Here is a 25,714-nt window from a genome sequence, read left to right as displayed (position 1 = left end):
TTTCATAACAAAAGTAAAAAAATTAGATAGAAATTGCTGCAAAAAAAACTCTAGTCTGTCAGGTCTCTGTAGGACTCGGTAGAGTGAGTCCATTCTCTCAGCAGATTATATGAAAACTCTTTGAGTTGGATGTTGACAGACGAGATGCTCTGAACCACTTGTGACACGCCGGCTCTGAAGCTCGGCGTTCTGGCGGTGAACAGGACGAATATCTGGAGCCCCTGAAACACAAAAACACAGTTTATCTTGATTTCAGGAATATCACTTATACATTTATATGCATGTGGCTTCCTCTGCATGCCCTTAGGTCAGTGTTTTTCAACCTTTTTTGAGCCGCGGCACATTTTTTACATAAAAAAAAATCCCGCGGCACACCACCAACTAAAAATGTTACAAAATGACCCATTGTAGCCTAATAAGATCAGAATCTGCATTTTTCCTTTTTAAAAATGTATCAATCGATGTTGCAGGCTTACATTGATGATCTCGGCCCTACTGCTTACATCCTGTCACTGCCACCAGGTAGCAGTAGTTCTATTGTCCTAAATCAACAAGGTAATTATTGCGCTATACTGCCACCTACTGACACAGAATAGTATTTTATACGTCATCACATTATAGACCTTTTTCACGGCAGACATGTTGACATGTCATAGCAGGAAAAGCACAGGTGTATTCAGACCATTAATGATTGCTGCATTCCAATTAGGAGAGGCCCTGGTATAAAAAGTAAAGTCAATAAAGAAATTTGTTGGACCAATTAACTAAAATCACTGCCTTAGAGTCATATCTGACCCACCTGTGTGGTGGTGCAGAGGCAGAAGAGGATGCTGAGCACCAGGTGGGCGTATCCCGTGGTAACCAGCACCAGGTAACCCAGAGTCCAGGACAAACCGAGTAACACGGCCAGAGAGAAACTGATCAGAAACTTCCTCCACACGGACCGAGGGCTACTGCTGCAGAAACACAAAACAAAGTTTCTTAATTTATAAAATATTTTGTATTCTATTTGAGAAATATTTACCTTTTTAAGTAAGTAAATCATTTTAAAATATTACAAGAAAAAGGTCAGACTATTGTGTAAGAAGAATTTTATAACTAGACAGAATATTTAAAAAGATATATACAACAACAATAATAATAATAATAATAATAATAATAATAGTAATAATAATAATAATAATTAGTTAGTTATATTTTATTTCTGTGTCATGCCAAACACCTTGGCCCATCCCACATGGGATTACAAGACACCACAAATCCACCCATTTAACAAACATCTTCCTGTTGCATATACAAATCCCTCGGACAAATACATGAATACAAACATATAGACATACACACATATACACATACACATATGTATATACACGTACACACACCACACACAAACAACTAGTTCTCATCTACACTCGATAAAGAGCTTTTTTCCTCTTCTCCCAGGCTTTATCTAAATAATTGGCCAATTTATATGTTTCATATGTGAACAGCCATCTCAATCTTTGAGCATCATCCATATTTACCAAATCAATCTCTGCTTTTATCCTACAAAACAATAATAATAATAATAATTCAGTTAAAAAATATATATTTAAAGGTAATAAAGGTAATATTTTAAAGAAAATGTAGGGTATAGGACAGACCATAATTATTTTATAATAGAAAAGAATTGTAAAAGCTTCACAAAAAAATGTAGAAAAATTTACAAGAAATAGAATTCCGGATATTTTCATAAAAAAAGTCAAATTTAAAAAAATTAGAATTTAAAAAATATTTAAAAAAAATATAAAAAATGTGTTTACATTTAAAAAGAAATGTCAGAATATTTGGAGGAAAATAGTTTAATACTTTCTGACTAAAATTCTGTCTGGGGTGTTACCTGTTAAAGTTTTGGGGGGTGGGGGAGGGGAGGGGGGGTGTTACCTTTTGAGGGCGGGGTCGGTCCTGCAGGTGGTCTGAGAGACCAGAACCAACAAAACGATGTTGTAGATCAGAATCAAACCGATAGGAAGCAGAAAACCCCAAAACATCGGCTTCCCAAAGTCAAAGTGTTTGGATTTATCCAGCGCTGCCAGCCAGCAACTTTAAACAGTAAATCATAACAACATGTGTTATTATCTATATATAAACATCACAAATAGTGTCAAGAACGACTTAAAACAAACGTCCAAAATGTCAAAAAAGCGTGAACAAATATGAGAACTGTTGAAGATCAAACACACAGAACTTTATTTAGTTTAGGTCCAGAGTTTTCAAATATACCAAAACTAGTTTAAAAAAACATTAAATGTCAAAAAGTGACAAAAAAGTTGAGGAAAACGCTCAACATTTTATAAAAAGTAACAAAAACTTTACAATAAGCATCAGAATGTGAACAAAATGCCCAAAAAGTTGAATAAAGTGCAACACGATACAAGGTTTACAAAGAAACCAAACGTAAGTATTTAGAGAAAAGTTGAACAGATAATGAATGAATAATTATAAAATACCCACAATTCCTCCTGTCTATATCCTAGAGGTTCGTCCACCCTGTAGGCGATTCCCAGTGTGATCGCCATGACGACAGCTGGGACTCCTGCCAGGAAACAGGAAGTTAAAACAATAGTTAAAGAAGTAATCAGCTTTTTTCATTTAATACAGATCTCTCATCTTTGTGTGTGTGTGGCAGTGTTTGCAGATAAACATGATTGTATGGCAGTGTCTGCAGATAAACGGTGGTTGTGTGGCAGTATGTGCAGAAAAATGATCTTTGTGTGGCAGTGTGTGCAGACAAATGAACTTTGTGTCAGTTTGTGCAGATTAACAGTTTTTGTGTGTCAGTTTGTGCAGATTAACAGTGTTTGTGTGACAGTGTGTGCAAATTAACAGTGTCTCTGTGGCAGTGTGCAGATTAACAGTGTTTGTGTGGCAGTGTGTGCAGATAAACAGTGTTTATGGGACAGTGTGTGCAGATAAACAGTGTTCATTAGATAATGTGTGCAGATTAACGGTGTTTGTATTGCAGTGTGAAGATTAACAGTGTCTGTGTGACAGTGTGTGCAGATTAACAGTGTTTGTGTGACAGTGTGTGCAGATTAACAGTTTGTATTGCAGTGTGTGCAGATTAACAGTGTTTGTGGCAGTGTGTGCAGATAAACAGTGTTTGTGCGGCAGTGTGCAGGTTAAGTGTCTGTGTGACTGTGTGCAGATTAACAGTGTTTATGTGGCAGTGTGTGCAGATTAACAGTGTTTGTGTGGCAGTTTATGCAGATAAACTGTTTATGTGACAGTGTGTGCACAAAAGGTGTGTGTGCACAAAAGGTGTTTGTGCGGTCGTGTCTGCAGATTAACGGTGTTTGTATTGTAGCATGTACAAATAAACATGTTTGTGTTGCAGTGTGTGCAGATTAACAGTGTTTGTGTGACAGTGTGTGCAGATTAACAGTTTGTATTGCAGTGTGTGCAGATTAACAGTGTTTGTGGCAGTGTGTGCAGATAAACAGTGTTTGTGCGGCAGTGTGCAGGTTAACAGTGTCTGTGTGACTGTGTGCAGATTAACAGTGTTTATGTGGCAGTGTGTGCAGATTAACAGTGTTTGTGTGGCAGTTTATGCAGATAAACAGTGTTTATGTGACAGTGTGTGCACAAAAGGTGTTTGTGCAGTCGTGTCTGCAGATTAACGGTGTTTGTATTGTAGCATGTACAAATAAACATGTTTGTGTTGCAGTGTGTGCCGATAGTGTTTTTGTGGCAGGGTGTGCAGATAAACAGTGTTTGTGCGGTATTGTGTGCAGATTCACAATGTTGGTATTGCAGTGTGTGCAGATAAACAGTGTTTGTGTGGCAGAGTGTGCAGATAAACAGTGTGTGGCAGGGTGTGCAGATAAACAGTGTTTGTGTGGCAGTGTGTGCAGATAAATATGTTTGTGTGGCAGTGTGTCCAGATAAATGTTTGTGTGGCACTGTATACAGATAACCATGTTTAAATTACATTTAGCAGACGCTTTTATCCAAAGCAACTTATAATTACCATATATATGTCTGTATATATGTCAGAGGTAACACACCTCTGGAGCAACTAGGGGTTAAGTTTCTTGCTCAGGGACACATTGATTGATGTATCACAGTGGGAATCAAATCCAGATCTCCCACACCAAAGGCTTGTGTCATATCCACTGTGCCATCACCACCACCAGTGTGTGGCAGTGTGTGCAGATTAACAGTGTTTGTGTGGCAGTGTTTGCAGATAAACATGTATGTGTTGCAGTGTGTGCAGATTTACTGTTTGTTTGGCAGTGTGTGCAGATGAACTGTTTGTGTGGCGGTGTGTGCAGATAAACAGTGTTTGTATTGCAGTGTGTGTAGATTAACTGTTTGGCAGTTTGTGCAGACAAATGAACTTTGTGTGGCAGTGTGTGCAGATTAACGGTGTTTGTATTGTAGCATGTACAAATAAACATGTTTGTGTTGCAGTGTGTACAGATAAACATGTTTGTGTTGCAGTGTGTGCAGATAGTGTTTATGTGACAGTATGTGCAGATAAACAGTTTGTATTGCAGTGTGTGCAGATTAACAGTGTTTGTGGCAATGTGGGAAAAAAAAATTTTGGGGGGGGGGGGGGGGGTAAATGTTGTGTGACTGTGTGCAGATTAACAGTGTTTGTGTGGCAGTTTATGCAGATAAACAGTGTTTATGTGACAGTGTGTGCACAAAAGGTGTTTGTGCGGTCGTGTCTGCAGATTAACGGTGTTTGTATTGTAGCATGTACAAATAAACATGTTCGTGTTGCAGTGTGTACAGATAAACAGTGTTTGTGTGGCAGTGTGTGCAAATTAATGGTGTTTGTGTGGCGGTATGTGCTGATAAACATGTTTGTGTGGCAGTGTGTGCAGAAAACATGTTTGTGTGGCAGTGTGTGCAGACAAATGATCTTTGTGTGGCAGTGTGTGCAGATTAACTGTTTGTTTGTCAGTGTGTGCAGATTAACTGTTTGTGTGGCAGCGTGTGCAGATTAAAACATTTTCTTTTTAATTCAAATTTGATCAGAAAACATCCAAATCGTATATTATCTTCTATTAGGAGACAAAAAGCAAAAAACGTTTTGTACCATTACATCATTTTGTTTCTCTTCTGTCAACTCTAAAGAGGTTAGGGCTTAAAAGTAAAACTTTAAAGCCGTACCCCATCCTATGGTGGTGCTGAGCTTCGTCCAGTATGGTGGCAGGTTCTGGTGCATCTTGCGGATGAGCAGCACCAGCTGCGTGGCGTACATGCTGTTCCACATGAACGTAGCTAACAGGAAGAAGTGAAGCAGCGCCGTTACCACCGAACATGGGCCGCTGTCTGCCGCCACGTGTTCGTCAGAGTCCAGGACGCCGTTGGTCTCGGTGTCGAGCAACGCGTCGTCCTCGCCTGTGTCCTGTCGGCGGTTTGTGACGCCAGAGAGGAAGGTGATGATGAAGGCCAGCAGGCTGAAACATATACTCAACAAAGCAAGCTGGGAGTTCCTGCACTTCTTCCGTTCGCCACTGTTTTTCTTAAAGCTGTAGAACACAGATCATGTTACATTTTAGGTATAGCGTCGAAATAAGAGAATGAGTCCTAAGATTTCAAGATTAAACTGGCAACTTCTGTTAAAATATACGGACAAACAACTGTTAAAACACAGATATTTTAGAACGGTAAACAGTTTCACCGGAACTACTTTAGTAGAATTCCTATATCTCACAGAACAGAGTACTCACCCAGACAATAAATGATATGTAATATGATAAATAATGTCTTACTTGTCTGTAATGTGGTGAATTATCGTAAAAACCAAACCCAGGATGGAGAGAGAAAGTCCAACTATAGAAATCACATCCAGCATGTCTGCATATTCATAATTCTCTCTGAAGGACTGAAACATAAACACAAAATATTTTTCAACATGCTTCCTACAAGACTCACTTTGATATACCTTTAAATATATGAAATGTTGAGTGTGAAGTGAAACTTGTGAGCATGTTTCTTCACCCAGAGAGCAGCGAAGTTGGTTGTGTGGTTGCAGAAACATCGGAGGACTCCGTCTGAAGCGTTTCCCTTCCAGCAGCCAGCCTCGCTCCAATCCTCCAAACTGTAGTCCCAAAAAACACACGAGAAGTCCCACAGAGACGTACTGTCCAGAAGCTGAAACACAACCATAGAAACATCTAAAACTTTATTGATCGGGACATAAAAGCGGCAAAAACAGAAAATAGCAACAAAAACTGTGGAAAAGTTTGTGCAGATAAACAGTGTTTGTATGGCAGTGTTTGCAGAAAAACATTTGTGTGGCAGTGTGTTTAACAGTGTGTGGGAGTGTGTGCAGATAAACAGTGTTTGTGTGGCAGTGTGTTCAGATAAATTATATTTTTTGGCAGTTTATGCAGATTAACAGAGTTTGTGTGGCAGTGTGTGCAGATAAAGTTTTTGTATGGCAGTGTGTGCAGATTAACATGTTTTTGTTGGCAGCGTGTGCAGATAAACAGTGTTTGTATGGCAACGTGTGCAGATAAACATGTTTGTGTGACAGTGTGTGCAGATTAACAGTGTTTGTGTGGCAGTGTGTGTAGATAAAGTTTTTGTGTGGCAGTGTGAGAGAAAACCGAAACTTTTGAAAAGGGCCAAACTCCAAACTGTGGCACAACAAAAGCATAAAATGGTATGAAAACATGGTCCAAGAAACTGCACATAAAATGTCATGAAAATGTGACAAAAATCGCATGAAAATTTAATTTCTACCAAATAATTAATTGCACCGAAATTATACATAAATGGTTCATAGATGCATAGATTCATAGCTCAGAAACAGTACAAAAGAAAATGAATGAAAATGTTAAGCATGTTGCACAAAAAAGGGCCAAATGTTAAAAAAGCAGCCAAATCCTGTTACCAGTGGTCTGAATTCCATCTGGACCTTTTGCGGCTCCAGACCGCCGACGGTGGCTGACAGGACCCTGACGGTGGCCCGGCGCCGCCTGTAGCGCTGCGAGCGGAAGAAGTGGTCGTTTTGGTAGAGGACGAAACCCACAGACACGTTGGATGGAGTCCGGAGACTGCCAGCAGCACCGCCTAAACAACACACACACATTTAAGTTAGTTTCACACATTCACATTTAAAAAAATTTGATAGTCGTTAAAAAGTTGAAAAATTCAAATTGACTCATATGGAGTTAGTTGTCGAAAAAAAAGTCTTAAAAAGTTCCCCTTAAGTTGAGTTTTCTGTTTGTGAACTCATGTGGAGTTATTCCAACATCTGGATTAGTTTCAGGTCAAATTACAAGAAGTCATAACGTTGACGAGAACAAAGTTGTACGATTTGGAAAAACCATTGGAGATTTTTAATGTTTATCTTTCTCTCAAACCGAAAATAGTATCAAAAACTTTTTACACGTGAAAAAAGGTTGGACGGAAACGTTTAAAAAACTAATCACAAAAATTTGTTTTCTGAGGAAACTCACCTGGGGGGAACTGGAGGTAAAAGACGGCGTCGGCGATGAAGCCAGGTTCCACGGTGAGGGCCGACGTGTTGGTGTCCAGCTGGATGCGGTCGGCAATGAAACTTCCCAACGTTCCTGAACGCACCGAGAGAAACACAGCAAATAGTTAGGGGAGATATTTTCAGAATAAAAGTTTATAAGTTTTAACTTTTTAGGCCTTGTTGTTGTTTTTTATGTTTTTGATGCTTTTTATAACAAATGTCATTATTTATTTACAAAACAGTGATTTTATTTCTTGTCTCTTTAAGGCTCCTGTAGACCCTCAACATGAAGCCAATCCTGAATCTTGTGAGTACTAAGACTTTTATTATTTATTAACAAATTACTTAATTTCATTACTTTTTAAGTTTACTCAAGATTCTCACTGATAACGATATCCTCGGGAACTGTAAAAGTTAAACCTCTCGGTATTTAAACTCTGCAAAAACTACAAAAGTAAAACACGAGAAAGCAGCAGAAGAAAGATTAAACAGTGAGCAGATTAATGAAGGAATAATAAAACCATGAAACCATCTTCATCTGACTTTTGACCCCTGGTTAAAGGCTTGGCAGACCCTGAGAGGCTGCTGATTGGCTGATAATAGTCACCTGACAGCGCGGTGAACTGGACTCCCAGAGTGTCGGCTGCTGAGATCTGAGCCGACTGGATCGCGATGTTTGGCTGAACCAACTTAGAATCATTGGAGATCAGACTCAGGTTCACCGACAGCCTGGACAGGGTCAGTGTCAGGCTGCAAATATACACAAATATATAGTCATATATACACACAACTATACAGGAATATATAGTCATATATGTATACACACATATATATAAAATATATGTATTATATCATTTTGCACTTACTATTATCGTAAAGTAAGTTTGACTGCCGCTGTAAGGTCAATGTCAATTTCTGTACCTGAACTAGAGGACCCCCTCGAAAACGAGATGGTTCATCTCAAGGGGTTATTCCTCTTCAATAAATAAATGTCAATATATATAGGAATATATAGACATATATACGCACATATATACAGGAATATATAGACATATATACACACAATCAGAGGTGTCAAAAGTATTCACATTCATTACTCAAGTAGAAGTATAGATACTAGGGTATATAAAGACTTCCGTAGAAGTTGAAGCATCAACTCAAGCTTTTTACTAAAGTAAAAGTGTAAAAGTACTGGTTTCAAAACTACTTAAAGTATAAAATTAATGTAAGGGGGGAAAAATGCCATTAAGGACAAAAGCTTAGCCCCCCCAACAGGGGCCTATAGTGAACTACCCCACCTCCACAAAAAACATTTTTTTACACATCTCTTTTGTGTTTTTCAGACAACGGCAGCTACAGTCTGGTGTTAGAATCCTCTCCAGTGAAATACAGACGCACTTTTACACCATTTAGCTGTCAGCATTATAACTGTGTTTACTCCAGCTTCTAGCTAACGGTAGGCTAACGTTACCTGCTGTTGAGTGTAGCGTTAACTAGCGTCCCATGCAGCAATGTTTCAGTTCCCTCTAAAGTACGTTTTCGGAGCATCAGAGAGAAGCGCAGGTATTTAAGTGGGACCTAAATAAGGCACCGAAATCCACGTTGCTATTCGGTCCGGTAGATAATGGTCATTAAGGCACCGGTGCCGTATTAGCACCGGGTCTATGCAGGTGCGATGGATCGCGTACAAACCAATAGGGTGTCGGAATGGTATATGTTTATACTTCTCATCCAACCGCAATTAAATTCACTCTTTTGTGTGTGTTTTTTTTTTAACGATGACAAGCCGGAATGAAAACAAGCTGAACTTGTAGGAGTAAGTATTTTAAGGAGTATAAGTAAAAAGTATGCTGTAAAATAATTACTCCAGTAAAGTATAGATAGCCAAAATTTCTACTTAAGTAAGGTAATGAAGTATTTGTATTTCGTTACTTGACACCTCTGCACATAATGTATATACAGGAATATTTAAAGATATACACAGCCTACAGCTAGGTTAGGGTCAGCATCAGGCTGCACACAACACAGATATATATTGTCTTGTATATCATATATATCGTCAGTGTGTTTCTGAAAACAAAGAGTATTTTACTTGTGAAAAGCGCTGTTTTCCTGGTTGTTGTCTGACGGGTCGGCGTTCAGAATCTGGCTGACAGTCGCTACAGCTGCCTCTCTCACGCTCTGAAACACAGTTTCAACAATTTTATTTAACCTTTATTTAACCAGGTAGGCCGTTGAGAACAGATTCTCATTTGTAACGGTTGCCTGGCCAAGAAAAGCATAAGCGTGCAAGACAACATGCAGAATACAATAGGCTACATAAAGTACAGGTTAAGTAGGCATTACAAAGCTGGCGCAAAAGGAGTAAATTGATGGATATGGTAATAACAACACAATATACATGAATAGGCAGTCTATGTAACTGCTAAAATGCAGTAAAGAGTCAAATACAGTTAGTGCAAGTTGTGGTCTAGTTAGTGATGAAGATCAGTAATAACACAAAAAACATGAATAGATAGTATAAATAAATGCTGAAATGTGGTAAAGAGTCAAACACTTGTAGATGATGTATCTGCTTGAGCGAAGGCTGCAGGTGGATGAGGCTATTGTGACCAGTGAGCATAGGTACAGGAGGGCTTTGCCTAGCAAGAACTTGTAAATGAGTTGGTACCTTGAGTGTGTAACGAGGGCCAGCCAACTAATGCATAGAGGTTGTAGTGGTGGGTGTTAGAAGGGGCTCTGGTTACAAAATGTTTTTTTTCCAGGAGAGAGTTTGAGGCAGTTCTTTAAACGATATTGGTGAAATCAAGAATTGGTAGAATTGTCACTAAAGCGAGTTTGGCAGCTTGAGTAAAGGATGCCCTGTTGCGGAACAGAAAAACGATCCTGGACTTAACTTTAGATTGAAGGTGGTTTATGTGTTGCTGGAAGGAGAGGGAACTGTCTAACCAGACACCTAAGTATTTGTACACTGCCACAATTTCTAATTCCAACCTGCCGAGTGTGGTAATGCTAGTCTGATGGGCAGGGGTGTGCAGCGATCGATTGAAAAGCATGAACTTGGTTTTGCCAGAGTTTAGTAGTAATTGGAGGTTTTGGAAGGAGTGCTGAATGGCATTTGAAGCTCTCCTGGAGGTTTTGATAGCCTGATATCAAATGAGGGGCCGGATGTATACAGGATGGTATCGTCTGCATAGAGGTTGATTTGAGAGTCCCCGACAGCAAGAGCCATGTCATTGATGTACAGTATAGGCCAAAAGTTTGGACACACCTTCTCATTCAATGTGTTTCTTTATTTTCATGACTATTTACATTGTAGATTCTCACTGAAGGCATCAAAACTATGAATGAACACATATGGAATTATGTACTTAACAAAAAAGTGTGAAATAACTGAAAACATGTCTTATATTTTAGATTCTTCAAAGTAGCCACCTTTTGCTTTTTTTGCTCTTTTGGCCTGTACTGTATAGGGAGAACAGAGTCGGCACGTGAATCGAACCTTGTGGCACCCCCATAGTAACATCCATAAGTCCAGACAGTGACAATGAAATCTCTGCTACACACACAGAGTATTGTTAAGACTCAAGCTTCATCTCCTCTGCTACATCTTCTGCTACGTTTACGCTGGGCGTCCACACTACTGTGGCATTTCTGAGCCCCTAATATGGAGACGTTTGGAAATACTGCTGCCCGCATCTTTTTGTGACAAGTTGTCGGACTTTCAAGAATAAAGTTTGAACATTTCAAGAATAAAGTAGTAAAATTGTGATTTTTCGAGAACATAGTTGCAACATTTTAAGAACAAAGTCATGGCATTTCTACAACTATATCCCAATATTTTTGGGAATAAATTCATGACACTGCAATATAAACAGTATTGTAAAGAGTAAAATATATATATATATATATATAATATATATATATATATATATATATATATATATATATATATATATATATATATATATATCCATCCATCCACTGGTATGGGTTAGTGGCTTAGCGTTCGGCGTCTGCTGAACCAGAATCATGTTGTAACTGAAGTTAAGATGTATATGTTGTGAGTTTGTTCTTGGTTATTTTGTACCTCTGTGCCGTTGGTAGACAGCAATCAGAACTAGAGGTGCAACAATGAATCGATTAGTTGTCGACTATTAAATTAATCGCCAACTATTTTGATAATCGATTAATCGGTCTGAGTCATTTTTTTATTAAAAAAAATAAGATTTCTCTGATTCCAGCTTCTAAAATGTGAAAAGTTTCTAGTTTCTTCTTTCCTTTAGGCTTTGGGAAACACTAATCTTCATTTTTCACCATGTTTTGACATTTTTATAGATCAAACAATCAATTAATCGAGAAAATAATCGTTAGTTGCAGCCCCAGTCAAAACTCATTGTAACTCAGGTTTAAAAGTGCAAGAGTTGTTTCTCTGTAGGTTTGTTGTTTCGTACCTGTGAGACGTTCACATACGACAGCAGCGTGTCGGCGATCTGAGCGGCCGTCGTCACTTCTTCAGCCGTCAGATCTTCAGGTTGGGACGTCAGCATCTGAGCGCTCGCCGCCAGCGTCTCTAAATCTGCCGAGCCGTTCAGCTGAGAGAGGAAACACATTTTTCAGGTATCTCTTCCCTGAAGTCTATTGTCCTTTACCTGCCTGTGATAGTTTTTTGTTCAGCCTTTTTCTGCCCCGTTGACTCACATTTTGTTGTATCTTGGCGAGCGTCTGTCCACACTCGAGGACGCGCGGCGGATCCTGGAAACTCAGAGATATGTTCCCTTTGGAACATCTGGTCGAAGCCTGGGGTTTACCCGCTGCAAGGAAACAGCAGTGCATTATGGGAGACCTGATGGATGGAGATAACACTGACCGTGTCTCAAAGCGCCAACTTGCACACTTCAAACACTTAGTTTTAAGTATATAGTGTAGATAACACAAAATGTCAGTGCACTGAAAGTACCCGTAAAAACGGTCAAAAAGTTCAGTGTGGAACAATAGACCATATTCGCACTAAACGTGCGCCATCTTGACTGCAAATCGGATGGGAGGCCTTGAACGGCAGCTGATTGGAGGAACGTGTCGCATGGGTCTGGCTGCTCAAGAATTTCAAACTGACCGTAGTAGCCGTTCGTTCAGAATTACGATCTCATATTTTACGGAAATTCCATTGATGGAATGCCTTCTCCAGGTAGGGAATGATTCCTTACCCCAAGTGAAGGAGTTCAAGTACCTTGGGGTTTTGTTCGCGAGTGAGGGGACAATGGAGCGGGAGATTGGTCGGAGAATCGGCGCAGCGGGTGCGGTATTACATTCAATCTATCGCACCGTTGTGACGAAAAGAGAGCTGAGCCAGAAGGCAAAGCTCTCGATCTACCGGTCAGTTTTCGTTCCTACCCTCACCGATGGTCATGAAGGCTGGGTCATGACCGAAAGAACGAGATCCAGGGTACAAGCGGCCAAAATGGGTTTCCTCAGGAGGGTGGCTGGCGTCTCCCTTAGAGATAGGGTGAGAAGCTCAGTCATCCGTGAGGAGCTCTGAGAGAGCCGCTGGCTTTGGCGTCGAAAGGAGCCAGTTGAGGTGGTTCGGGCATCTGGTAAGGATGCCCCCTGGGCGCCTCCCTAGGGAGGTGTTCCAGGCACGTCCAGCTGGGAGGAGGCCTCGGGGAAGACCCAGGACTAGGTGGAGGGATTATATCTCCAACCTGGCCTGGGAACGCCTCGGGATCCCCCAGTCAGAGCTGGTTAATGTGGTTCGGGAAAGGGAAGTTTGGGGTCCCCTGCTGGAGCTGCTCCCCCCACGACCCGACACTGGATAAGTGGAAGAAGAATGATGGATGGATGGATATTTTATGAAAATGAACTTAGCACACAAAGTAAGGAAATTTGTGTTGCATTTGTGGGATGAGCAGCAGCTCTGAGTATGTAGGTTGTGCCCATGAAAAGTTTTCCAAATCTTCTCTGCCATTGCCAAACATGCTCCACGTGCACTGGACCCTGAACATGTGGAGGAACGTTATGTTCAGTGATGAGTCCAGATTCTACCTATGGCAGTTGGATCGCAGGGTCAAAGTGTGGAGAAGACGCGGAGAACGCTATGCTGATTGTGGCACCGATAGAGTAACACCTTTTGGTGGAGGCAGTGTGATGGTGTGGGGTGGCATCTTCCTCACTGGAAAAATGAGGCATGTCATCATTGGAGGCAATCTCAATGCAGAGAGATATAGAGATGAGATTCTGCAACCAGTGGCAATCCCATATCTCCACAGTCTGGGACCAAACTCTATCAGTCCTGACCTCAACCCCATTGAACACTTGTGGGATCAGCTTGGGCGTGCTGTTGGTGCCAGAGTGACCAACACAACCACGTTTGCTGACTTGCAACAAATGCTGGTTGAAGAATGGGATGCCATCCCACAGCAGTGTGTGACCAGGCTGGTGACCAGCATGAAGAGGAGGGGCCAGGCTGGTGACCAGCATGAGGAGGAGGTGCCAGGCTGTTGTGGCTGTGTATGGTTCTTCCACACGCTACTAAGGCTCCTGTTTGTGAAATTAATAAATTGTTAAATTGCCAATATGTGTAGTTTCTTCAAACTCCAATCATCCAATCCACCAAACACCAACCAAGTCAATGGCAGAATAAGCTGTTTGGTATTGGCAGAGAAGATTCGGCAAAGTTTTCATTGGTGCAACCTACATGCTCATCCCACAAATGCATGTTCCTTACCAATGGGGCACCATTTGTAAGGGAACTAAACAGGCTTTCCAACGGTATATTTATTGCCAAAAAGCATTGTTACCACGGATAAATAATCTACCAAACCCAAATGTCCTTACTTTTTGTGCTAAATTTAGTTCACCGAAACGGATTTCTGAAAACACTTTAAGCGAGAAATAGGCCGTGCAGTTGCTGAATCTGTCTTCATTTCAGATAGACAAAGGTCAGTTTAAAAGATTTTGGTAGGTGGCTAGCCCATCATTTCCGTTAACTGTTTTAACATAAGTGTTCCTTTTGGACGATACCATCAAAAGTGGCACTACGGCAGGAAGTGGTCAGTGCACATTAGCAGTGGACTGACGGAAGGATGCGGAATGAGACACAGCCTGTAACTAATAAAACTTACCGGCACTCGTTCCTGGTGGACAGATTTCCTTAGAATAAGCGTACCAGCCAATGGGTGTTGGTAGGAAGTTGAATCCACTTATCACGTTGGCTCGGCAGAAATTCTCTGTAAGGACAAGTTTAACAGCAAAAGATGAAGATTTTGTTGCTCAGTTTGACGGAGAAAGTCGATTCACTGAGGAGCAGGGCTGGGTATCGTTTGGGTTATTTCAGTTACCGGTGCTAAAACGAAAAACTGTCAGACAGTTGGTGACATTAAGGGGCCATCCACACGGAAACGCTTTTTTGTTGAAATGCATGTTTAGCATCGTTTTGGCCGATCGTCCAAACGAATCCTGTAAACGCACTGCCTGAAGACGCACTTTTTTAAAACCCGGTCCCAGGGTGAAACTTTTTTAAAACGCTGCCCTTGTGTCTTCGTTTGGATGATGAAGCTGCATACTTGCGTATCTATGATGTCATCGCCACAACCCTCGACCTCTAGATTTTGACCTCTTATCCGGCGACGACTTCTCATAAAAACCACAATGGCGGACTACATGCTGGAGAAGATATTGAGCCATTTTGAAATGATGCCAGGGAAGACGGGGAAATAAGATTGTTTTGGTACGTGTGGACGTGGCCTAAGAAAGTCTTTTCAAAGTCTCTAGTGGATGGTGTAGAAATATTTTATTAACAAAATGTGTGTATGTGTTCATTGCAAAAGAGCTGTTAGTCATTGAGGAAGTGGTTAAAAGTATTCTGGGTGACCTCTGAAGCACAGAAAGTTAATCTTAAATCATAAAAATAGTTTTTATGGCATAGAGGTGCATTGTTTGAAGGTTGTGGGAACAGAAGAGGAAGTTGAACCACACAAGGCCCCGGTTTGTTTCAGAGCCTTGGTGTGTGTTTGTGAAGATAAGAGTTTCTGCCTAGAAACTTGGAGACACCCCCATTGTGAGGATAGAGCTTATAATTCGGAGGACATCTTTGTGGACCAAGATTCGACTTCATGTCTGTCGCTAGGGAAACTTAGACTCTGATTTTGTCTGAACGTCCAGACGGAAGAAAGACTGACTGGGACTGAGTTTTATGCTCTACCAAGACTCTGAGTTTCATTCAGAGATTATTGGACACAGTCTGAGACAGAGTCGTCACTTTGAAAGTCGTTGGAAGTAATGAGGCACCCAAATCTGCGTAGTCATTCGGTTTGGCTAAATACAGGTCGTTTAGGATGAAAGCGACTAACCTCTAGGATGTTAAGGTTTCGGTACCCAAACCCTAGCCTTGAGCCAGAGTGTTTTAGGTTAATACTTCCACTGGCACATTATGCTCTCAACGTAGCTTTCCTAAAAGTGTTTCCACTCTGAGCGAGAATAAGATTTTGGAGGCGAGGGCAGACAAAGTCAACAGAAAGCTTGCCATAATGTCACCGGGTTTCTGTTCCTAGCTCTCCAGAGGAGCATGAAGTGAAACTACTGTCAGATATTTAAATACTCAGGAAATACAGTTTTCTTTTAAATGAGTCAGACTTACCTACTGAGCAGGTCTTTCCGGTCCATTCATCTGGACAGATACAGACGCCGTTCAGAGGTCTACCTCCGTTATAGCAAACCAGAGGAGGGGGAGTAGTTGTAGGACTAGTGGTAGTAGTAGTAGTAGTAGTATGAGGAGTAGTAGGATCCTTATTAGTGGTAGTAGTAGTAGTAGTAGTAGTGGTGGTAGTAGTAGTAGTAGCAGCAGCATTGGTACTGAACTGAAACACAAAAACAATAAAGTTTTTAACAAGCTTCTTACAAGACTCACTTTGATATACCTTGAAATATTGGTAATGTTGAGTGTGAAGTGAAACTTGTGAGCATGTTTCACCCAGAGAGCAGCGAAGTTGCCCGTATGGTTGCAGAAACATTGAAGGAATCCATATGAAGCAATTCCCTTCCAGCAGCCAGCCTCGCTCCAATCCTCCAAACTGTAGTCCCAAAAAACACACGAGAAGTCCAGACCCAGAGACGTACCATCCCAATACTGAAACACAACCACAGAAACATCTACAACTTTATTGATCGGCAAAACAGAAAATAGCAACAGAAACTTTGGAAAAGGGCCAAATCCCAATCTGTGGCACAAAAAACAACAAATAGGCATGAAAAGATACTTCACATAACATGTCATGAAAATGTGACAAAAATCGCATGAAAATGTAATTTCTACCAAATAATTAATTGCACCAAAATGATACATAAATGGTTCATATAGGCTCAGAAACTGCACAAGAGAAACTGAATGAAAATGTTAAGCATGTTGCACAAAAAAGGGCCAAATGTAAAAAAAAAATGAAAATAAAAAATAGAAGCAGCCAATTCCTGTTACCATTGGTCTGAAGAACATCTCGACCTGTTGTGGCTCCAGACCGCTGACAGTGACCGACAGGACCCTGACCGAGGCCCGGCGCCGCCTGTAGCGCCGCGAGTGGAAGAAGTGGTCGTTCTGGTAGAGGACGAAACCCACAGACACGTTGGACGGAGTCTGGAGACTGCCGGCAGCACCGCCTAAACAACACACACACATTTAACTCTGGAGTTAGTTTCACACATTCACATTAAAAAACTGTTGAACAATAGTCAAAAAAAAAAATAGTTGAAAAACAGTCGACATTTACTATAAATAATGCTTTTTAAAAGTTAAACATTTAGTTCTCGGTTTGTAAATTGACTCATCTGGAGTTAGTTGTCGAAAAAAGTCTTAAAAAGATCCCCTTAAATTGAGTTTTCTGTTAGTAAACTAATGTGGAGTTAGTCCAACATCTGGATTAGTTTCAGGTCAAACTACAGGAAGTCATAACGTTGACGAGAACAAAGTTGTAAGATTTAGAAAAACATTTGGAGATTTTTAATGTTTCTCTTTCTCTCAAACCGAAAAAAGGTGAAAAAAAGAGACAAAAATGTCGGAAAGCAACAGTGATTAAAGGGACGAGAACGTTTAAAAGAAATAGCACAAAGTTGAGTTTTCTGAGGAAACTCACCTGGGGGGAACAGGAGGTAAATGATGGCGTCGGGGATGAAGCCGGCTTCCAGGCCGATGGCCGATGTGTTGGTGTCCAGCTGGATACGGTCGGCCATGAAACTTCCCGATGTTCCTGAACGCACCGAGAGAAGCACAGCTGTTAGTTAGGAGATATTTTCAGAATAAAAGATTATAAATGTGACGCAAAAGGTCAAGAATTTATTTGATAGGTTTGTCTCTTTTTAGGCTCCTTCAGGCCCCTTGTCAGAAGATAAATGCAAGATTTATAAGTCCCAAGTCACAACATCTTTTGCCGCTTTTTTCAACATTTGTAGTTTCTTTTTTTTGTTGTTTGTGATGCTTTTTTTTAACAAATATTATTTATTTACAAAAGAGTGATTTTCTTTCTTTTTTTGCCTCTTTTAGGCTCCTGTAGACCCTCAACATGAAGCCAATCCTGAATCTTGTGAGTACTATGAATATTATTTGGAGAAATTACTTAATTACTCTTTGAGTTTACTTAGGATTCTCAGGGATAACCATATCCTCTGGAACTGTAAAAGTTAAACCTTTTCGGTATTTAAACGCTGCAAAAACTACAAACTTCAAACATGAGAAAGCAGCAGAAGAAATACTAAACAGTGAGCAGATAAAGGACGGAATCATAAAACCATAAAACCATGAAAAGCTTCCCTGAACTTTGTTCTATTAGGGAGATCAACGTCTCCATATGACCTTTGACCCCTGGTTAAAGGAGCAGACCCTGAGAGACTGCTGATTGGCTAATAATAGTCACCTGACAGTGCGGTGAACTGGACTCCCTGAGTGTCGGCTGCCGAGATCTGAGCAGACTGGACCACGATGTTTGGCTGAACCAACTTAAAATCAAGCTGATCCGAGATCAGACTCAGGTTCAACGACAGGCTGGACAGGGTCAGTGTCAGGCTGCAAATATACACAAATATATATATATATATATATATATATATATATATATATATATATATATATATATATATATATATATAGTCATATATACACACACACACATATATATATATATATATATACTCAAAGATTATTAGGAAGACCTACAAGATTTCTCGTTAATGCGATTATCTAATCAACCAATCACATTGCAGCTGCTTCAATGCATTCAGGGGTGTGGTCCAGGTCTAGACAATCTCCTGAACTCCAAACTGAATGTCAGAATGGGAAAGAAAGATGATCTAAGCAACTTTGAGCGTGGCATGGTTGTTGGTGCCAGACGGGCTGGTTTGAGTATTTCACAATCTGCTCAGTTACTGGGATTCTCACCCACAACTATTTCTAGGGTTTACAAAGAATGGTCTGAAAAAGGAAAAACATCCAGTATGCTGCAGTCTTGGGGAGGGGTGGGGGTGAATATGCCTTGTTGATGCTAGAGATAAGAGGAAAATGGGCCGACTGATTCCAGCTGATAGAAGATCAACTTTGACTCAAATAACCACTCGTTACAACCGAGGTATGCAGCAAAGCATTTGTGAAGCCACAACACGCACAACCTTGAGGTGGATGGGCTACACCAGCAGAAGACCCCACCGGGTACCACTCATCTCCACTAACAATAGGAACATGAGGCTCCAATTTGCACGAGCTCACCAAAATTGGACAGTTGAAGACTGTAAAAATGTTGCCTGGTCTGATGAGTCTCGATTTCTGTTGAGACATTCAGATGGTAGAGTCAGAATTTGGCGTAAACAGAATGAGAACATGGATCCATCATGCCTTGTTACCACTGGGCAGGCTGGAGGTGGGGGTGTAATGGTGTGGGGGACCCATCATGCCTTGTTACCACTGGGCAGGCTGCTGGTGGTGGTGTAATGGTGTGGGGGATGTTTTCTTGGCACACTTTAGGCCCCTTAGTACCAATTGGGCATCGTTTAAATGCCACAGCCTACCTGAGCATTGTTTCTGACCATGTCCATCCCTTTATGATCTCCATGGACCCATCCTCTGATGGATACTTCCAGCAGGATAATGCACCATGTCACAAAGCTCACATCATTTCAAATTTGTTTCTTGAACATGACAATGAGTTCACTGTACTAAAATGGCCCCCACAGTCACCAGATCTCAACCCAATAGAACATCTTTGGGATGGGGTGGAACGGGAATGGGAGCTTCGTGCCCTGGATGTGCATCCCCCAAATCTCCATCAACTGCAAGATGCTCTCCTCTCAATATGGGCCAACATTTCTAAAGAATGCTTTCAGCACGTTGTTGAATCAATGCCACGAAGAATTAAGGCAGTTTTGATGGCAAAAGGGGGTCAAACACGGCATTAGTAGGGTGTTCCTAATTATCCTTTAGGTGAGTGTATATATATATACACACACACACATACACACAGCCTACAGGAGCGGTAGAGCTGGGTGTCATCAGCATAACAGTGGAAGTGAATGTTAAAATGTATATATACAGAAATATTTTGTCTTGTATATCATATATACATTGTCAGCGTGCTTCTGAACACAAAGCCTGGACTTGAGAGTAGAGGATTTTACCTGAGAGTAGCGCCGTTTTCCTGGTTGTTGTCTGGCATGCCTTCGATAATATTGCTGACGGTCGCTACCGCTGCCTCCCTCACACTCTGAAACACAGTTTCAACAATGAAGTCTCTGTTACACACACAGAGTATCGTTAAGACGCAAGCTTCATCTCCTCTGCTACATTTGGGTTAAAACAGGAGTATCTTCTGCTACGTTTACGACGGGCGTCCACGCTAAGGCATGGATACCCGACCCGAGGCCGACGGGTCCCGACGGTACCCAACGGGCCGGGCCAGGTTCAGACAGATATTTAGAAATTATGGTTGGGTCGGGCTCGGTCACATCAGCGCGATAAGGCATTTGTTGTAAAATGGTGCTGCGGCTCCTTTAAGAGAGCTCAGTTTGTGTGTGTGTGTGGGGGGGGGGTAAGGGGCAGAAAAGAGATAGAGAAAGAGGAAGCAGACGTGTTGTAGATGCAACCGGAGCAGAGTTAGTGGTTATTCATGTTATAACGTGGGCCCTGGAGGTAATGAGTCTCTGCTGGTTTTCTGATCACGGTCGGAAACGAATTGATCAGGAGAGGTTAACACATTGGACATTGTAACAGCTGATTAACGTGCGCTTGTTGCCCCGTGTGCGCTGATGCGCTCATCTGTTGACATTTCCGAATGCCTTCCTACAGTAGCTTAACAAAAGTGGGCTTTCCACACAAACAAACGTAGCCTACATGTGTCATTAGTATGAGGAAAAAAAATGAGATTTTAACTGTGTCGGGCTCGGGTCGGACACAAATTTCTTAATGCCTGTCGGACGCGGGCCGGCCTCGGAGAGAAAAATTCGGCCCGATCCAGACTCAAGTCCACACTACTGCAGCATTTCTGAGCCCCTAATACGGAGACATCTGGAAACACCGCTGCCCCCATCTTTTTGTGACAAGTCGTCGCATTTTGAAGAATAAAGTTTGAACGTTTCAAGATTAAAGTAGTAACATTATGATTTTTCGAGAACATAGTTGCGACATTTTATGAACAAAGTCATGGCATTTCTACAACTATGTAAGTGCATGAAGGTTGAGGACACAGAGGAAGGACTACACCCAGAGAGAATAAAAAGGAGTGGAACTTTGTAACTATTGTGCATAACTGGGAGGCACAATGAGGTGTCAGTTGTGTAGCCCGAATGTAGGCTATTAACTCAGTAATTTATTTCAGTCCACTGGTTAAGTGATCATCAAAACGAATAAGCTTAAAGAGGGAGAGTTTAGAGTGTAAGGTAATTTGAATCAGAATCTGGGGCCTAAGTGCCTGGGGGGTTTCAGATCATAAATTTTCCTCTTCAGTACCTCTGTGGTGTTGGTAGAAAGCAGTCAGAACTCACTGTAACTCTGGTTTAAAAGTGAAAGAGTTGTTTCTCTGTAGGTTGGTTGTTTCGTACCTGTGAGACGTTCTCAGACGACAGCAGCGTGTCGGCGATCTGAGCGGCCATCGTCACTTCTTCAGCCGTCAGATCTTCAGGTTGGGACGTCAGGATCTGAGCGCTCGCCGCCAGCGTCTCTAAATCTGCCGAGCCGTTCAGCTGAGAGAGGAAATACATTATTCAGGTATCTCTTCCCTGAGTATATTGTCCTTTACCCGCCTGTGATAGTTTTTTGTTCAGCCTTTTTCTTCCCTGTTGACTCACATTTTGTTGAATGTCGGCGAGCGTCAGGTCACACTGGAGGACGCGCGGCGGCTCCTGGAAACTCGGAGATATGTTCCCTTTGGAACATCTGGTTGAAGCCTGGGGTTTACCCGCTGCAAGGAAACAGTTAAAGACACTAAAACAGCAGTGCATTATGGGAGACCTGATGGATGGAGATAACAGTAACTCATACAACTTACCGGCACTCGTTCTCGGTGGACAGATTTCCTTAGAATAAGCGTACCGGCTGACAGGTGTTCGTGGGAAGTTTAATCCACTCATGTTCTGGGCTTCACAGAAATTCTCTGCAAGGACAAGTTTAACAAAAGATGAAGATTTTGTTGCTCAGTTTAACTTGGAAATGGAGCCCAAAGTCTAAAATGTGAATCCACTGAGGAGCAGGGCTGGTATCGTTTGGGTTATTTCTGTTACCGGTGCTTAAACAAGAAACTGTCAGACAGTTGGTGACATTAAGACACTTAATCTTTTAGTCTTTTTCAAAGTCTCTAGTGGATGGTGTAGAAATATTTTATTAACAAAATGTGTGTATGTGTTTGTTGCAAAAGAGCTGTTAGTCATTGATGAAATGGTTAAAAGTATTCCAGGTGACCTCTGAAGCACAGAAAGTTAATCTTAAGTCATAAAAATAGTTTAGGCTTTTATTGCATAGAGGTGCATTGTTTGAAGGTTGCAGGAATGGAAGAGGAAGTTGCACCACACAGAGCCTTGGTGTTCTTGGTTTGTGAAGATACCAGTTTCTGCCTAGAAACTTGGAGACAACCCCGTTATGAGGATAGGATAAAAGCTTAAGGGAGAGAACAGATCGGCGCTAATAATTCGGAGGACAACTTGGTGGACCAAGGTTCGACTTGATGTCTGTTGCTAGGGAGACTTAGTCTCTGTTTGTGTTGTAACTCTCAGTAAATTTACTTAACTGAACTCATCGTCTCAGATTGATCCTTGTGTTCTGGTAAACTTAAGTCCGATGAAAGAAGGTGCAGTAATTAATAAATTGGAGTCCGATTTGACAGCCTTAAGGCCTCAAATATAAACAAAGAACAAATTTCACTACAATGGTAAGCATCTTTTTCTAAAATATCTGTTCAGGCATAGGTTTAAAAGTATTCTTTTTCTAACCTGTACGTCTGTGTTTATCGGCCAGTAAATCTCCGCTGGATGACTCACTTCAGAAGGGTTGAACATCAGCAACTTTCCCTCTTTAGCGTTTTGCTCAGCACGGCGCCATAACAACCATAAACAACACTGGATTTGGATAATACGAAACATGTTTGATTTTGTCTGAACGTCCAGAAAGACTGACTGGGACTGAGTTTTATGACCTTAGACCAAACGATGGAGATGACTGCTCTAACATTACCGTTCATTCCGATATTATTAGTCTGAGACAGAGGAGTCACTTTGAAAGTCGTTGGAAGTAATGAGGCACCCAAATCTGCGTTGTCATTCGGTTTCTCTAGATACTGGTTGTTTAGTACAAAAGCGACTAAACCTCTAGGACGTTAAGGTTTCGGTACCCAACCCTAGCCTTGAGCCAGAGTGTTTTAGGTTTATACTACCACTGGCACATTATGCTCTCAACGTAGCTTTCCTAAAAGAGTTTCCACTCTGAGAGAGAATAAGATTTTGGAGGCGAGGGCAGACAAAGTCAACAGAAAGATTGCCATAATGTCACCGGGTTTCGGTTCCCAGCCCTCCAGAGCAGCATGAAGTGAAACTACTTTCAGGTATTTAAATACTCAGGAAATACAGTTTTCTTTTAAAAGAGTCAGACTTACCTACTGAGCAGTTCTTTCCGGTCCATTCATCTGGACAGATACAGACGCCGTTCAGAAGTCCTCCGTTATAGCAAACCTGAAACACAAACGCACAATAAAGTTTTCAACAAGCTTCCTACAAGACTCACTTGGATATACCTTGAAATATATGAAACGTTGAGTGTGAAGTGAAACTTGTGAACCTGTTTCTTCACACAGAGAGCAGCGAAGGTGCCCGTATGGTTGCAGAAACATTCGAGTAATCCGTTTGAAGCTTTTCCCTTCCAGCAGCCAGCCTCGCTCCAATCCTCCAAACTGTAGTCCCAAAAAACACACGAGAAGTCCAGATCCAGACCATGCTGTGTACCATGCCAATACTGAAACACAACCACAGAAACATCCAAAACTTTATTGATCGGGACAAAAGTGGCAAAAACAGAAAATACCAACAGAAACTTTGGAAAAGGGCCAAACCCCAAACAAAAAAAAGCATTAATGTGGCATGAAAACACGGCCAAGAAAAGAAACTGCACATAAAGCTCCTGACCCACCAACCCGACGGCTGACTGTTCAGTTGGCTCACTGAGGTCCAAAAAGTGCCTCGGAACTGAAGAGACGTCGACTTGAGCATACATTCTGCGCGTGAGTAAGGCGTAATACGTCTCCATAACAGCACGTGCTGCTTTTCTGTATTGTCGCCCAAAAAAGGAAGCCGGCAGCTGATTGGACGAGCGCGTCACGTGGGTCTGGCTTCTCCAGCCGATAGTTATGGCGGCTTCGTTCGGAATATGATCTCATATTGTACTAAAATAGTTCACCGAAACGTGTTTCTGAAAACATTTTAAAAGAGAAATAGGCCGTGCAGTTGCTGAATCTGTCTTCATTTCAGCTCGACAAAAGTCAGTTTAAAATACTTTCGTCAGATTTTGAGAGCCGTTCGTCAAGCTAACTTAAGTGCACTGATTCGCTAGTCACGGGCTAGAAATCTACCAATCAGATTGGTCATTGAGTCAGACTGCCCTAACATGTCATGAAAATGTTAAAGTGATGGTTCAGAGTAATTTCACCCTAGGGTCCTTTGCACCATGATCTCGAGCCAAACACCCCCCCAGAAGCTTTTTTCACCTGGGTCGAACATTGGGAGCGTTAGCATAGAGTAGCGTTATCAGCTGAATAGCTTAGCGCAGAGGCTAATGGATCCGAAGTGTCTCTTAACATTACCCCACTAATAATGCCCGAAATGATACCAAACGTCTACAGTAGTACAAATAGGTTATGCACTCATAAAACGATGGATTGTAAAATTTGTAAGTACACCAGAAGTTTATGTAAATAACACTTGCCTGCTGGCTTCTGCTCTCTGCTGCTGCTGCTGCTGCTGTTACTACCGGGCAGTAAGAGTGCTTAGGGACATCTACAAATTACAACACCGAAAAGAGATGCAACAAAAATATTTATTAATTTAATGATTAAATAAGGTAATGTCTCCAAACTTACCTCAATTATTACTTGTCTCCTGCTAGTTATAATACAGCACTTACTTTAAAAAATAAGTTAAATTAAAAAATATTTTTGTTGCATCTCTTTTCGGTGTTGTAATTTGTAGATGTCTCTAAGCACTCGTCTTACAGCAGCAACAACAACAGCAGAGAGCAGAAGCCAGCAGGCAAGTGTTATTTACATAACCTTCTGGTGTACTTACAAACTTTACAATCCATCGTTTTATGAGTGCATAACCTATATATACTAGTGTAGACCTTTGGTATCATTTCGGGCATTATTAGTGGGGTAATGTTAAGAGACACTTCGGATCCATTAGCCTCTGCGCTAAGCTATTCAGCGGCTAACGCTACTCTACGCTAACTCTCCCAATGTTCGACCCAGGTGAAAAAAGCTTCTGGGGGGGTGTTTGGCTCGAGGTCATGGTGCAAAGGACCCTAGGGTGAAATTACTCCGAACCATCACTTTAAGGATGTTGCACAAAAAAGGGCCAAATGTTGGAAAAAGCAGCCAAATCCTGTTACCTTTGGTCTGAAGAACATCTGGACCTGTTGCGGCTCCAGACCGCTGACGGTGACCGATCTGATGTGCTGACTACCAGACATTCAACCACCAGATTGCGCACCATGCTTTTTTTTTTTAAATG

The 25,714-nt window shown here is 41.4% G+C and overlaps 1 protein-coding gene and 1 long non-coding RNA gene across 2 annotated transcripts; one reads left to right on the top strand and one right to left on the bottom strand.

Annotated features, from left to right (window-relative positions):
- Nucleotides 1–25,643, bottom strand: LOC120554666 (adhesion G-protein coupled receptor G7-like). The gene is made up of 17 exons (XM_039793690.1): nucleotides 25,593–25,643; nucleotides 23,772–23,945; nucleotides 23,590–23,665; nucleotides 21,994–22,098; nucleotides 21,794–21,906; nucleotides 21,548–21,688; nucleotides 9,573–9,661; nucleotides 8,088–8,230; nucleotides 7,461–7,574; nucleotides 6,893–7,071; nucleotides 5,995–6,147; nucleotides 5,766–5,878; nucleotides 5,161–5,522; nucleotides 2,494–2,575; nucleotides 1,924–2,082; nucleotides 800–956; nucleotides 1–221 (listed from the first exon to the last, which is right to left on the bottom strand). The coding sequence occupies exons 1-17, from the start codon at nucleotides 25,608–25,610 to the stop codon at nucleotides 51–53; spliced, it is 2,349 nt and encodes a 782-aa protein (XP_039649624.1). The 5' UTR covers nucleotides 25,611–25,643; the 3' UTR covers nucleotides 1–50.
- Nucleotides 7,521–21,651, top strand: LOC120554677. Its single transcript, XR_005638557.1, has 4 exons — nucleotides 7,521–7,604; nucleotides 7,748–7,787; nucleotides 18,009–18,048; nucleotides 21,532–21,651. It is a non-coding gene; the product is annotated as an uncharacterized LOC120554677 (long non-coding RNA).
- Nucleotides 25,644–25,714: the final 71 nt, after the last annotated feature.

This window comes from Perca fluviatilis, chromosome 24 (genome assembly GCF_010015445.1).
Source record: "Perca fluviatilis chromosome 24, GENO_Pfluv_1.0, whole genome shotgun sequence".
Taxonomy (NCBI): domain Eukaryota; kingdom Metazoa; phylum Chordata; class Actinopteri; order Perciformes; family Percidae; genus Perca; species Perca fluviatilis.
Note: the sequence above shows the minus strand (reverse complement) of the source record. Positions and strands in the feature narration are given on the sequence as shown.

Excerpts from the sequence above, each read along its gene's own strand:
- LOC120554666 (XM_039793690.1), bottom strand. Across the intron at positions 21,907-21,993 it reads TCCACCGAGAACGAGTGCCG|CGGGTAAACCCCAGGCTTCA; the intron begins GTAAGTTGTATG and ends GTTTCCTTGCAG. Across the intron at positions 9,662-21,547 it reads CGTCTGAGAACGTCTCACAG|AGCGTGAGAGAGGCAGCTGT; the intron begins GTACGAAACAAC and ends ACTGTGTTTCAG.